At 47.4% G+C, this 15,097-nt stretch overlaps 1 protein-coding gene across 8 annotated transcripts in view; it reads left to right on the top strand.

Annotated features, from left to right (window-relative positions):
- Positions 1-2,374: 2,374 nt before the first annotated feature.
- Positions 2,375-15,097, top strand: part of Csf2rb (colony stimulating factor 2 receptor subunit beta) — a 35,781-nt gene continuing 23,058 nt past the window's right edge. For 6 of the 8 annotated variants that reach the window (XM_050165671.1, XM_050165667.1, XM_050165668.1 and 3 more), the window contains exon 1: positions 14,843-15,056. Coding sequence is in view for 1 of the 8 variants with exons in the window: in XM_050165674.1 (XP_050021631.1) it covers positions 15,049-15,056 (8 nt within the window). In the remaining 7 variants the exon portion in view is untranslated. Of the gene's footprint in view, positions 2,522-14,842; positions 15,057-15,097 lie in introns of those variants that run through there. The other 2 variants (XM_050165669.1, XM_050165674.1) reach the window with 2 other exon arrangements.

Here is a 15,097-nt window from a genome sequence, read left to right as displayed (position 1 = left end):
AAACCCCAGTGAACTCTTTGGCTCACCAAGCTAATAAGCATGCGTGGAATGGTTCTTTGGTTTGTGGTGGTGCCCTACCTGGGTGACTAGACATTTGCTCACAACTTCCCAGAAAGTCACGCATCAGATGGGTGGGGTCAAAGTTGTGCAGAAAGAATCATGCGTTTTTGAAGTCTGAATCAGAAAGAGACCCGGAAATGGTCCCGTGAGGATGCCACAATCCTCCTGGTTAAATGTCTTCTCCACATTGGTTGGCTGCTTGCTTTCCTTCCTTCACGAATCATTGTTCATCAGGATGCTCACATGCATTCATCCATTGTGAAGCAGCATCTCATGTAGCCCAGGCTGGCCTTGTGCTTACTGAGGATGACCTTGCACTCCTGAGCCTCCTGCCTATATCCTTTGAGTGCAGAGATTACAGGTCTGCACAGCCATGCCTGGCTTTATGTGGTGCTGGGAATCGAACTCGGGGCTTTGTGTATGCTAGGCAAGTGCCCTACCAGCCCTGTGCACACACACATGCACACGCACATGCACACGTGCACACACACATAAAACGAAGGAGTTGGAGAGACAGTTCAATGCCCATACCTGATGACCTGAGTTCAGTTCCCAGCTCTGGATTTGCAAATCTTTGCCCTCATGCTTCAACTTCCCGTGGTGGTGTAGCTACTCCTGCATTTTCTGATTACAGGGTGTGGCTTTTATTGTGTGACCTGTGTGTGTGTGTGTGTGTGTGTGTGTGTGTCACTTGTTGACTCTTGAAGTGCTTGGCGCCTGTAAGCCCCCTGGGGTTTCTCTTGTCTGACCACAGGAACCCAAGCCCTTCCCAAGTCACTACCTGCCCATTTCCTTATTTCTCTGCTTTGTCCCTGTGTCACGGCCTTGGGCTACTGTTCAGCTCCAAACCTCTGCTTTGCATGTGTTGGACCTGGGACTCCCCAGCCCCAGTGACCTCTTCAGAGAGAAGTGGGAAGGGACCCAGAGATGTCATTTCAGCTCAGCCATGGGACACTTCCCTGTGGCAGCAGCTGGAAACATCTTAGAGCTTTTCAAAGCCCGGCAGGAGTGGCTCCGCTGAGTGATGCTGTTTCCCCAGCCCAAGACCCCAGCATAGAAAGGCAGCTTCCTCAGAGCTGGGGTTGAGTCTGTAATGGCCTTTGCCCTCGACCTAGCAGGAAGCCTTAGACAGCTCCTGCTCTGCCTCCATTCTTTGAATCTACCCCCTCAATTCTCCACCTCCCCACCCCCACCCCAGGTATTTAGCTAACATCTTTAGACTTGATTTATTTTTAAAGATTTGCTTAATTTTTCATTATGGGGAAGAGCATGTATATCTGAATGCAGTTGTCCACAGAGGCCAGAGAGGGCACCAGGCCCCCTGCTGGAGTTGGAGTAACAGGCATCTGTGGGCACCCTGACATGGGTGCTGGGATCTGACTCAGGTCATCTTGAAGAGCCATCCCTCCAGGCCTTTGACTGGCAGTTCTTGTGTTTGTGTGTGTGAGTGTGTATAGAGGTGTCTGATGTGTGCACACATACGTATGCATGAGTGTATGCGAGTATGGTGTGCTGGGACATGGTGGTGAACACCGTCAGTACCAGTACTCAGGAGACAGATGTATGCAGAGCTCTGTGAGTTCGCGGCCATGCTGGTCTCCACGGTGAGTGTCAGGACAGCCAACCTTACACAGTGAGACCCTGTCAAAAAAACCAAAAGAGGTTGTGATCTATGTATGTGCGCTCTCTCTCTCTCTCTCTCTCTCTCTCTCTCTCTCTCTCTCTCTCTCTCTGTATGTGTGTGTATCTGTGTCTGTGTGTGTCTTGTATCTATGAGTAAGCATGCAGAGGCCAGAGGAGGATGTTGGTTATCCAGATATTTTCCTCTCAACCTCACCCTTTCGAGACAAGTTCTGCTAACTGTTGCAGAATATTTGTTTACGTTGTGAAGATGTGTCTTTGCCAAGGCACTTTGAGTGGTTTAATAAAAAGCTGAAAAGGCTATAGCTAGGCAGGAGGTATAGGCGGGACTTCCCAGCAGAGAGAGAGAGAGGGAGAAGCTGGGAGGAGAACTCTAGGTCAGGGATTTTGCTAACAGACTCGGAGCAGCAAGTCAGATGTACCATACTAAGAAGAGGCAACCGAGCCACGTGCCAGAACATTGCTTAAAAAAAAAATAACGGGCTAACTGGGCGGTGGTGGCGCATGCCTTTAATCCCAGCACTCAGGAGGTAGGGGCAGGCGGATCTCTGTGAGTTCGAGGCCAACCTGGTCTACAGAGCGAGTTCCAGGGCTGCCCAGGCTGTTACACAGAGGAAGCCCTATCTCAAAAAAAAAAAAAAAAAAAAAAAAAAAAAAAAAACTAATCATGTTATAAGAGCTAGTTGGGGAACAGTCTAAGCTAAGGCCAAGCTTTCATAGTTATTATTAAGTCTCCGTGTCAATATTGGGAAGCTGGTGATCCAAAGACAGTGCAAGGAGGAAGCCGATTGCAGTCAGTGGACCTGGAGCAGCCGGGCTGGTGAGTATCCTCCACGGTGCTGGGGTTATAGGTCCATGCAGCTCTGCCCCGCTCTTACATGGGTGCTGAGTTCTAAATGCACGCTTGCTTCATCTCTCCAACCCATGCCTTGTCTTTCTGTAAGGGTACCCGCTCTGTGGGCTTAGAGTCCAGTCAATGGCCCCATTCACCTCCATTCTCTTGTAAAGATCCAGTCTCAAAGCAAGGGAACGTCGGTGTATTGGGTACTTCAGGAATCTAAGCTATCATAGGGACAAAGGGGGCGGTCAGTGAGGAGACTGAGAGGGGGCTGGTGCTCCAAGATGAGGGTACAGGGACAGGAGGGACAGGATTAGATGACACTGGGGTTAGATGTGTTTGTAGACTCTTACCTGAAACCCAGGATCTGAAGCCTGCCATAGGGTGGCATGGGGGGGGGGGAGTGGTCCGTTCCAGCTGCCCCAGGGCCACAAGGCAGCTGATCTCTCTTGTGCTATTGGTGGTTTGCTGTCAACTGGGCACTGACACTATAGAAACAGTTACTTATTTCATTCCTATGACCAAATATATGACAAGAAACCACTTGAGAGAAGGATGTGTTCCAGTCGATAGCCTGAGAGTACAGTCCATCGATCATGATAGGAAGATGTATTTTATGGAGGGAGGGTGAGGACTCTGGTCACATCGTGTCCGCAATCAGAAAGCGGACAGAGATAGATGTTTGTTTTCCTTTCCCCCTCTTTCATTTAGTCACATTCATGGTGGAGCTTCCTACTTCAGTTTGCCTCTCTGAAACACCCTCACAGACACACCCAGAGGTATTCTCCAAGCTAAATCCCACCAAGATGGTGATCGAGATAAAGCATCCCAGACGTGCTCTGCGGGGGCCCATCTCTCCGGTGGCACTGGCAGGGACAGCAGATGACCTCCTTTAAAAACGAGGAGCATTTGGCATCCCTGGCATGCCTGGCTTCTCTGGGCAGGGCCAGGCCGGGTCATACAGTCTGTCTCAGAACCTTGGTGCCTGCTGCAACTATCCAGGTCTGTTAGCTCAACCAAGCAGTTGGGTATGCTCAGTATAAAAAAACAAAACCAATAATATAGAAGGTACTTGAGTCATGCTACCTTATCTGAGGAGACATGAACCCTGGAGACCACAGCCGAGGACCCTTGGAAAGACAGGATGACCCAGAGACCATGGAACTTCCAGAGGACAGACTAAAGAGAAGGCTGCCATTCCTTAGGGCTGAGGCCAAGTCCCTGATATCCCTAGATGGAAGATACCTCAGTGGAGTTTGAACCCACATAACCCATTCATTCTGCTCTTCTCGTTTTCCTCCTAGATATTAACTGTCCCTACATCCGTCCGGTGCGCATGGTCATGTGTCCCCAATTCTCCCACCCATATACTAATCATTCCAGGACATATGGTTACCACTTCCTGTGTTGTGCTTGGGTGACTATCAATTTGAAGGAATCAAATTATGCAACAGAGAATGAGCTGATTAGGGTTCTGACCAAAGTTGCTTCTAGACCCAGGGAAAGCAGGTCTCCGTGTGAGAGAGGTGTATGAAACTAGGGACAGAGTTTGGGCACCATGTGAGTCCTCAACAGATCCCTGCCAATGGTGTCTGAGCTGGGGGTTCCCAGGAGGGTACCAGGGCCTGTGGGCCTCCAGCTCTATCGTCTGTTAGCTGCTCAGTCAACCCAGGAGTCTCAGGCTGCTGGTGCAGTGGAGCCCCAGCCCTGCCTGCCCTCTCTGCATACCCATGGCTTGCAGCTTTGGTTAGCACCTCCGCCCTGGGTGCAGCTTGCTGTTCATGGCAGCGTCAGGAATCTGTATGTCCGGGATATTCCTCAGATTCCTTTCCTAGAGTCCACACATCCTTGCTTGGAGACCACTCTTCCATCACAAAGACCGGCATTCTCAGTAAGGGTCTACCCACCTCCTGCTCCTGGGCTTGTCCCCACATCTCAGTTACCTGGCTCCACAGGCCTCAGCCGACAATGCAGACCCAATCCTTAGCTTTGACTTAAGATATAAGGGTTTCCCCATGGCCATGGCTGCTTTCAGGTCCTTCCTCAGTCACCACTCACATAACCGAGATGAGCTTGGCTTCTTCCCATAGCTCAGTTCCTACATTCCTTCTCGCGCTGCGGTCCCTGACACAAAAACTCAAGGTGAGGGGATGTACTCTGCTCTGCCTTCCCTCAGATCACTTCCATATTGTTCTGTTGGCTTCTAGGGGAAGTACCCATCCTCAGAAGGAGCCTGCATTTTCTGCGGTCGTAACCAGCCCATGCCTAGGCACTTCAGCTAACGAATGAACCCTAGCTGAGCTCAGAGATAAGACCTGCCTCACAAAACAAAGCAAGTGGTTCCTGAGGAGTAATGAAAGTTAAGTGAGTTCAGAACTTCTGGAGATCTAAAGCGCAAAGAGGGGTCAGACCTGAGTTTTGGTGGCAGTCAAGGGGTGTTGATCAACTCATGATAGGAGAGGAAGGAGATGTAGCCAGAAGTTAAATAGATGAATTCAGGTTAAGAACGCTTATAACTCAAAAAATCCAGACTCCAGAGTGTTACGAAGTGCTGGCACAGTGTCACAAGTAGGAAATTCCAAGCCTTCCTTTGTGGGTCTCTAGGAAAAGCCTATTGTGTTTAAGATGCACGCAATACAGAAATGAATTTCCTATGGAGACTTGGGCCTGCCCTCTAGATAGCTCACTGTATATATGTGAATATTCCTACGTCTTCTGGTCCCAGGTATTTCCGCAGGGCATGCTCTGCCTGTAGTAGTTGAGTAGCCCAATGTGACCACAGGGGTCAGGTGTCACATGAGAAAGAGTCACATGAAGCCATACATTAAACAAACTGGAAGCATGGCTTGGGTTCTTCTCCACTCAAGAGTGAGACCTGGAAAGTCTGCTGGGCAGCCCTGTGAGGAAGGGGTGCAAGGCTGAAGCGTGTAACAGGATATAATAAAGGCCTGGGAGGGTGATGGGGGGACAGGTGGAGAGGAATGCCATCTATAGCATAGCTAAAGCAGAACAGACACACATTCAGATCTGATGGCAGAGCAAGCCACGGGCCCGGGCTATTTCGTGGGAGCACCTGCAGGCTCAGGACTGCCGGGCTCAGGAGATAAAGGATTGAGGTTTAGTAGTTGCAGTTGCTCAAGAGAGAAAAAGGGAAGTCTACTCAGATACCATAAAATTGAAAACACGCAAAAAGGAGCTATCAATTTCTAGATAAGATCTGCCTGGGGAGCTAGTGTTTGCCACAGAGGACCTTTGGAAGAGCCTGTGACTTTTGAGATCCATGGAAGAAGACCACCCATGTCTGATTAGAAGCCTGTCTAGGTGTGTGTGCCATTCCCATTTGATCTGTGCCATGTTGCCCTCCCTGTGCAGGCTAGTATATCAGGCAGGCAGGCATCTGGTGGTTTATGCTCCTTAACACTGGGAATCAGAAATAGCAACACATTCCCTGCTCCTGGTGGGTTGTTAGGGCGGTAAGGGAGACAAAGTGTGAGCATCTGCAGCCAAGGGTGGAAGATGGTTAAACCAATAGGCCTGTAGAGGAGGGAGGAACAAGGAACCTATCTCATGAAGTTTTCCATGGACGTGAGGCCACGTTGGGCTTCCCTCATCATGGCCATGGTGCTTCCAAAAGTTCCAGGAGCACAGCTCACAGGGGAAAGGGGACAGAAATCCTAGAACCCTATGTTTGCTCCTGTTCGAAGGCCATGAAAGGAATATGGCCTCAATTCAGACACTACTTTTGGGCTAGGGGTACAACCTACTGAGTGTGAGAGGGAAATGGGGCTCAGTCAACCTTTGTCCCAGTCCTCCTGACAACCTGGTATCCTCCTTACCTCTCCAGGAGAGAGAACGGACACCAGGGAGGCTGAGTCCTCAAGCAAAATTTTGAAGAACCCAGGTGCTTCCAACCTGACAAGGACCGCCATCGTCTCTGAAGCCCACCTAGCTCCAAGGGCACCTGCTCTGTGCCTTGTGCTTAGATTTCCCAGGAGCATACTCCCAGCCTTCCACGGGTTTCTGCTGTGGGATAGGGTCCTCCTGCTACATAGAACAGACAGCTTTGTGTGCAGTCAACTCAGAATTATAAGTTCCCTATCATTTTCATGTCCCATGTCAGACACACAGCAGCAGTTCAACGCTTGCTAGGTAGATGAATAAATTTATGCATGTCCACATCTTCACAACTCAGTGCCCAGCCCTGCCCATGGGTACCTCTTCCTGCTGTGCTCTAACTCCAGGTGGAAATATCTTTCTCTTATACTTCACAGATGCAGTTCAAATGTCTACACTAGCACAGGGTTAGCCAGCTTCCCATAAAGGACCAGTCTGTCAGCCAGGTGGGAATCTGCTGGGACAGATAGACGACAGATACAGACCAAGGAGACAGATACAGACCAGGGAAAGAAGGTGGAGCTAAGGAGTTTAGGGAGACATTTTTGTCTTCAGTGTACACTTAGAACTTCCAGGCCTGTGGTCCTGGGGGTGGCTGATGGGGAGGGAAGGAGTCCCGAGACCAAGGAAAGGAGAGCACCTACCCCCAGGAATACTCCGTAGGTGGGAAAGCTTAAGCTATTGACTGGCAGGAGGGCTTATGTTGAATCAGTTTGACCTGTGGCAGGTGTCACAAGTCACAACTTCCTGAAGCTCACCTGCGTTTTTTCAAAGTTAACAAAAGAAAGTTTCAGCTATCTAAGTATCACCACCGTTTGTAATCTGCACTGAAACCCTAGTTGTAGCAAACACAGTTAATAAAGTCATTATTGAGTAGACTCACGGCTTTGAGCCATAGCAAAAGCTTGTGGGACAATAGATCCACTTATGAAGCATGTCCCAGTATATATTCTCTATATCAAAACTATATAGCTAAATGAAAAGTCATCTTCCTGATCATCCACAGATATAGGCACCCATGGGATTGAGATATCATCGTGAGATTACATATACACATCACAGGAGATTACACACTGCAATGCCGGTATTGGGGGACAACCAGCTGCTTTAGCAAAAGTGATCATCCGTCTCCACAGTCAATGGTCTGGCCTGCAGGCCTTTCCTGGACAGGACTAACCTCCATCAGAGCCACTCCTCTGGGGGGTTGACATCTGAATTACCAGTTGCCATATGCTGTGTCTTTACACGTCCTCTGACATTTCCCTCCCCCATCCAATCATTTACCATGAGAGATGGGCGGTTGATTACTAAAAGCAGTCATTGAAAAACAAGTTGGTTTAAGTAAAAGAATAGTAAAGACTAAAATTATGGCTATTCATAGTAGCATGATAGCTTAAGTTTGTTTTTACCCTGAAACCTGCTTTGTGAGTTTACTTGTTTCAGTGTGAAGACTGTCAGCAACGTAAACCTGTCTGTGAGTCTGCCTTTCTCAGTTGGAGACCTAGTAGCTCTGGAGAAACAAGGCCTGACTTTTACTTATAGAATGGACTGACCAGGCAGCTGCTGCCTTAGGGGGAGGAACTGATGAGGGTCAGCTTGCAGCTACTGAACTGCTAAGCTTCAGCTGGCCATCGACACCGTAGTGATCTGAGAAGGATACATTTGAGTAGAAGCAAATTCCAAATGGCGTCTGTAACAATTCAAGTGACAGAAATTTACCTACTTCCTGAACAGCCAACCTGGGATCTCCATGGTGATCTCAGTGGCTTAGCTGCAGGCAGAAGTTGTCAAGCTTTGGCTGTCACACAGGACAGATCAGCCTTTGGCCACTAGACCCACGTCTGAGAGATTTGGGGCAGGGAGGTGTGTATAGTTTATTTCGTGGGTTATGGAGGGGGAAGGAAAGGGGAAAGGGGGGGGGGAGAGAGGCAGCTCCAGAAGGGCAGACAGAGAGACAAGAGAGAGATTTCTGTGGAAGAGAAAACCGACCCACCTTGGTGAGGTGGAGTAGGGCAGCCCGCCCTACAGGGGCACAGACTGGGCGGGGCCCTGGCTGCAGCTGCTCTCTGCCCAGTGCTTGGCATTACCACAACTGCAGTGAGCTCCAGGTGGGGTCTGTTCCGCCCGTCTTCTTTGGAGACAGTCTCAGCTGTTGTTACCTAAAACTGGTATTTCTGTCTGCCAGGGAAAGCCTTTCTCATTCAACACTTTAAATGCTATATTCAGCAGATCTTTTTGAGGAATTTGAGGGCCATTGTTTAATCTGTTAAGTATACTTGGTTTTAAACAAACGTTACCTATTTTTAATTACTTGCCTCAGGCTTAACCTTGATAGCATATACAGAAGGCTAAAACCTGCTCCTGTAAATTAATTTACATTTGTACTTAGCATGACTACAAGTATAGTTGAGCACATGGAACAATTGGATCATTTATAAGTGACTGACCATTAACTTACATTTCTTAATTATCTTTGACAGTTTGTTACCAGTTAGTGTCTTTTATAAGATTAGGATTTTACCTTTCTATTTCTGTTGAGCAGCCTTAAAATTTTGAATTGAAGATAATTTGGTAACAAAATAAAACTTTAAATCATAATTACAGTCTATAGAGAGACTGGAAATCTTACCTTCCTGATCCTTTCATAATGTACCTTAACAGAATAGGACAATTTCTTGTATGACTCAGTTTATCCAAATAGCTTAAGCTTAACAAAGTTATCAAAGACAAAGAAGCTAGACATACATCTTCAAGTCAGAGTCTGCTAGACTAAATGGACCTTAGGAATATATCAACCTTATTTATTAAACATATCTTATTCATCAAACATATTTTGTTTCTTCTCTAAATTTTTCTAGAAGCCTGATGTTGAACACAGTTAGCAAAAGCCTAACTGAATAGACAGACATATTTAAGTCTTTTTTTTTTAGGTGGCCTGAATAGACCTTTACAATCTTAGGAATTTATAAACCTTAATCAAACATTTATTGTTAGTAAGTACTATTTTCCATAAACAAGAATTTAAACATATACATATACAGTATGCTGTAGCAGGTATATTTTTTAAACAAGAGTTGAATCCAAGTTACATACAAATATGTTGTAGCAAATTAAGATTACTATGTATAGATTATTTTTAAAGTGTCAACCTTTTGTTACAAGCTTTAAACGAACTTTTTGTTGCAGATTTTATAAAGTTCTTCAGACCAATGACCTTACAAATCCTGAGATAAGAGAGTTTACACAATAGTCTGACAAACCTTAAGATAAAGCTCCTACTTTAGCAGAAGTTTTATTTATATGAGAGGGGGGTACTGAGAGAGTTGGATAAGACCAAGGGAAGGAGTGTGAAAGGAACAGCGGTAATCCCTAGTGGAAACAGTTTACTTTGCAGTCCTTGTAAGGCCCTTAGCATCTTTCCCTGTGCTGTTCCGTTTTGCTTTCACTTCTCCCTGTCACAAGGAGACAGGTGGCCTGTGGGACCCAGATCAGGTGGAGGAGAGAAGTCACTGAAGAAACCGAATCTAAAGTTTGGAGTTGAATATGGTGGGTGGTAGGAGCCAGCAGAAACAAACGTTCCATACCTTATGAGAGTCAAATCAGTCACCCAGTTCAGTTAGGAGAGGCCAAGCACCTTGGAAATGGGTCCTTGGTGCCCCTCGGGGTGTTCAACACCAGATGTATCAATTGACATGACCACAGCATGGTGTGGTTAAGGGGAAGGTTTTTATCGCACATATGGAAGAGTGAGCAGCCAGAGCATCTGAAAGAGTCCAGAAGAGGAAGAGAAAGATCTGGACTGAAGATGGCCAGGAGACTGAACCTGGCCAGGGTTATCTCTGAGAGAGGAGAGAATGGCGGGGATGGAGAACAGAAAAAGAGCACAGGGAGAGGAGCAGGAGCAGAGCAAAGAGGGAGAGCCAGAGAGCAGTGGGGAGAGCTGATCAAGGAGAGCAGCGTTCTAAGAATGAGCGCTGGGGGAGGGAAGAGCATGAGCTGGGGGGAGGGAAGGGACGAGGGGAGGAGGGCTAAGATATTAGCATGGACTTGAAATGTGTAACAGGAGGTACTTGGGATACTGAAAGAGCCTGAGCCACAGGTAGCCATATGTCCCTTCTGCCAGTGGTAAGGAAATGAATGACCCCTCTTCGTTGAGGGGGACTGGCTTCACAAGTTCCTGAGGAATGCTGGCCTTTATCTAACTCCAGAAATCCTCCTATATATAATTCAGATTGAGCTCATTTCTGGGTATGTGGACTGACTTTTGGAGTTTGAAGAACTGGAGTTCCCTTTGGATACAAAATCACCAGCATCGTTGTCATCATCATCTCTATATTAAATCAGACTTACAAAGTGGGGTGTTTGAAAGAAAATGACCCCCATAGGGAGTGTCAGTATTAGGAGGTGTGGCTTTGCTGGAGTAGGTGTGGCCTTGTTGGAGGAAGTGTGTCACTGTGAAAGTGGGCTTTGAGGTCTCCTGTGCTCAAGCTACCCCAGTGTTACAGTGTACTTCCTGTTGCCGGTAGATCAGCTCCTCTCCAGCACCATGTCTACCATGATGCCATGATGACTAAACCTCTGAAGCTGTAAATGAGCCACCCCAATGAAGTGTTTTTCTTTGTAAGAGGTGCCATGGTCATGGTGTCTCTTCACGGCAATAGAAACTCTAAGTAAGACGCAAAGAAAGAACATTATTACCTGGGCTAAAGTTGGATGAATCTTGAGGAAACTGTGCTAAGTGAGATAAGCCAGCACAAAAGGACAGCCACAGTGTGATGCCACTTGGAGGTCCCCTGTGAGTTGACTTTACAGAGGCAGAAGGCAGAGGGGTGGTTTCTGGGGGCTCAAGAGAGGAGGAATGGCATGCTGCTGTGGTGTTTGAGTTGTGACATATGTAAAAAGTTCAGGAGGTGGGCAGTGGTGACTTGCTGGCTCACCTAAATGTCCACAAGGCACTGACCACACGTGTGAAAGCAAAGGGACATCAATTTTTCTATATTTTATCACAGCCTTTTCAAAAGCAGGTGCGGCTGATAAACAGTGAGAAAAAGAGCAATAATCACCAATAGAGACTATGCAAGGACACAAGAAGCCACTTTGGACTAGAACACTCTGCTTCTTGATCTGATGGTGGATATCTGGGTGTGGAGATTAATAAATGTTTGATCTCCATGTGATACATACACACTACAGAGTTCTTTAATGTAAATACAGAAGCAGAATTTTTTCAGTTCTCTGGAGAAAAACTTAAATCCTAGGCATAGAGGAGCCAGGTTCTGTGACATTCAAGCAGGGCCACAAGAATGAGATGGATCTATGTCTTTGTCCACCCCCTGTCAGACCACTCTGTGAGTGACATTTATCTGGGCCTCCACGTGGGGGACCTCACAGCCACATCTGAGATACGCTTAGCCTTTTCAAAGGCACATGGTTGGGACTAAGCAAAGCTAGACAGTCTTAGGGATGCTGATTTACCATGCCTTCTGCGTACACAGGCTTTTGTCAGGAGTGAGAGAGCCAGTGCTTCACTGAGGTGACAGACACCTCTCCTTGGGCCTATTAAGACCAAAGCAGCACCCTCAAATGGCAGTGCTGGTGAATTGTCCTACATGGGAGAACTTTGGCTGAGTAAGCAGAAGGAATGTTACTGGACAAACAAGTCTAAAGGCAAGTTTCTGTTTACTGGAAAAGTAGATAGCACAAGGCAGTTTCCATTCACAAGAAACTTCCCTTAATTAGCCCCAAAGGTCAACTACCTTGACATTTAGTTCCTGGTCAGTCCGAACAGTCCATCTCAGCTGACACATAGCATCTGCTTGCTTTCTTCTGCCCTCCCCGGCTCACTCCCATGTTGCTCCTTTCTCCACCTCCTGCAAGATAGCCTTGGCGATTTGAACCCCAATAAACCTCTCTTTGTACCCACGAAGCGGTAGAGTCTGGTGGTTCACCTGTGGCCCTGTGTGTGTTTAGACCTCTGGCAAATGGAAGGAGCTTAGTCCTGTGAACATCAAGTCAGTCCTTTGTCCCCAGTGGTGAGCTTTGTTCCGGTTCTTAAGACTTTAAAACCTGGTGTCTCTGATGTTGGGGTGCAAGAGCCAGTGATCAGCTGGAGTGTTTGTGTGCCTGATTCTGCAAAAACATGAACAGGTGTATAGGTGTATGTGTTGTCCTGATTTTATTCATGCTGTGACAGAACCATGGACAAAGCAATTTGAGGGAGAAAAGGGCTTACTTCAGGTCACAATCCATAACTGGGTTACATCAGGGCAGGAACTCAAGCAGAAGTGTAAGCAGGAACCGTGGAAGACTGCTGTGTGCTGGCTGGTCATAGACTGTCTAACTTTCCTACATCGTTCGAGACCATCTGCCTAAGGAATGGTGCTGCCCACAGTGGGCTGGGCCCTCCTACACCAATTAACAATCAAGGCAATTACTGTGGTTGCTCACACCTTTTGGGAGGCAAACGCAAGCAGATCTCTGTGAGCCTGAGGCCAATCAGGCTGGCTGCATAGTGAGGTCCTGTCACCAGCACAGAAACATCAAGACAGTTCCACCCCAGACATGCCCACAGGTTAATCTGGCCTGGACAGGTCCTCATTTGAGACTCCTTTCTCCGGTGACTCGAGGCTGCTCAAGTTGTCAGTTCAAGCTAACTAGCCAGGTGCGGCTAGATGAAGGCATATTAAAACATTACACTTACATAAACTGTGCTAAATGGTTATCTTTATTTTTTTGCTTTAAATGAGGTACTGTCTCCAAGGCTAAAACCTGAAACTCATAGGAAATACGGCACAGATACAGCAGGGTCTTTCAATTTAATAAGGTGGCCTGCACACACATTGGATGGCTTAGGCAGTGCATACTTTTGTTTTTGTAGAGAAGGCCTTCTAAGATGAGGCCTCTTTTGGCTACTAGACACCTGTGTTCATTTTCATTTTGAGTCAAGATTTTAAGCTCATTCCATGTTAAGAAAAAAAAAAGGGGATGGGTGTCTGAAAGAGGTGGCTGGAGATTGGTGACAGTTCCTACGGTACAGGCACACAAACTCTACCAGGCCCCAGTCTGGCACTGTTCCCGAAACTAGTAGGTTGCCAAGAAAGACATGTTGTCACTGGGGTATGAGCTAAGAGCGAAGGAATTTCTTGTCAACCTTGTATGTCTGGAATGTCCTGTGTAGGTGGGGATGGTGACTGTGACCCCTTCACTCATGGGCTGTGCATTGAGTTGGGGGGGGGGGGCGTCTGGATGATGTGTTCATTTTCCCAAACACTGAGAAATTTGGAGGAAGAGTTACACAATGTGTGAAGAGATACCCATTCCTCTGAATTTCGAGGCCAGTAGGGCAGTGGATCAGTGTTCACACAGAGGCCGGCTGCCTTGTGTGACTTCCCGTGTGTACAGTGAAAACCTCTCATGGTTCCACACGATTCCTACCCAGTGCCACTTGGAACCAGTTACTGCGGCATAGCAATTACACAGGTTAAAGAATTTACTAAACACTTGATTAAACACCACTACAAACCAAGGGAGTCCCATCTACCTGCTGTCCATGCCATGGACCGAGGGTATTTATGTACGGGGAGATGAGAAATGACCAGTATGTCTGATACTGCCTTTTTTCTGAAGAAAGAAAGAAAGAAAGAAAGAAAGAAAGAGAGAGAGAGAGAGAGAGAGAGAGAGAGAGAGAGAGGAAGGAAGGAAGGAAGGAAGGAAGGAAGGAAGGAAGAAAGAAAGAGGCTGACACTTCATCCATTGTATTTTTACACTCATTTGTTTTGTGTTTTACCATATTGTATTAAAATATCACTCATTTTTATGGCATCTTTTGGTGCCCCTTTAAATTTTGCCCTGAAGGAGGGGCTTACTAACTTCTTTATAACCCCACCAGCCTCATATTTTTTCATTCCTTTGTTCATTCATTCATTCACTCCCAGTCATGAGGTGTGAGCTATGGCAGGTCACCGGGGGAGGGGAATGGAAACAGACCCTCTCCTGCCCTAAGACCAAGTTGGGGGAAGGTCACAGTGGACTCTAGGGCTGGGTGGAGAAAGTGAAGTTGACCCCCAGGGATCCAGAATGTTTCTGGAGTTTACTGAGAACTGTGAACTTAGGTTTTCCACATCGATGGTTTTCCCTCAAAACCCTTCTGGTTTGTAGGTGCTTCTAGAAAAATACCACAAGGGGTCCCAAGGCTTGAAGAGGCCACCTGTAGCTGATTTGCATAAAGTCACATGCTGACAAGTGGTGCCCTTGGGGTCCAGCCTAGTTCTGCCTGGCTCTGGGCCCATGCTCAGCAGGGAGGTGGCCATTGCCCCCTGTTTCCTCCAGAGGGATCAGGGAAGGCGACTTGGAAGAGGCCATTCCTGGACTGAGACTTGAAGTGTATGTGAGAGCTGACAGGAGACAGCGGGGTGCAGGCTTCCTTGGCAGAAATGCATGCGTGAGTGTTATCAGAGACTCATGTCCGCAATTCTGAGAAGCAGGCGAAGCTGCTTGTGAAAGGCACTGGTGCTTCCTCATTCTGCTCTCTGTTTCCTCCCGACGTGGCACAAATAAATAGGAAGCGCCTAAGCTCTCTGCTCCTGGAGGCTCCCGAAGGAGGCTGCCTGTACCAAATGCAGAGGTAAGGCTTCCTGCTGCGGAGCTGAGGATGGGCTCAGAGTA

Source organism: Alexandromys fortis, unplaced genomic scaffold, assembly GCF_014885135.2.
Source record: "Alexandromys fortis isolate MF-2015 unplaced genomic scaffold, M_Fortis_MF-2015_v1.1 scaffold_157, whole genome shotgun sequence".
NCBI classification, from domain to species: domain Eukaryota; kingdom Metazoa; phylum Chordata; class Mammalia; order Rodentia; family Cricetidae; genus Alexandromys; species Alexandromys fortis.
Note: the sequence above shows the minus strand (reverse complement) of the source record. Positions and strands in the feature narration are given on the sequence as shown.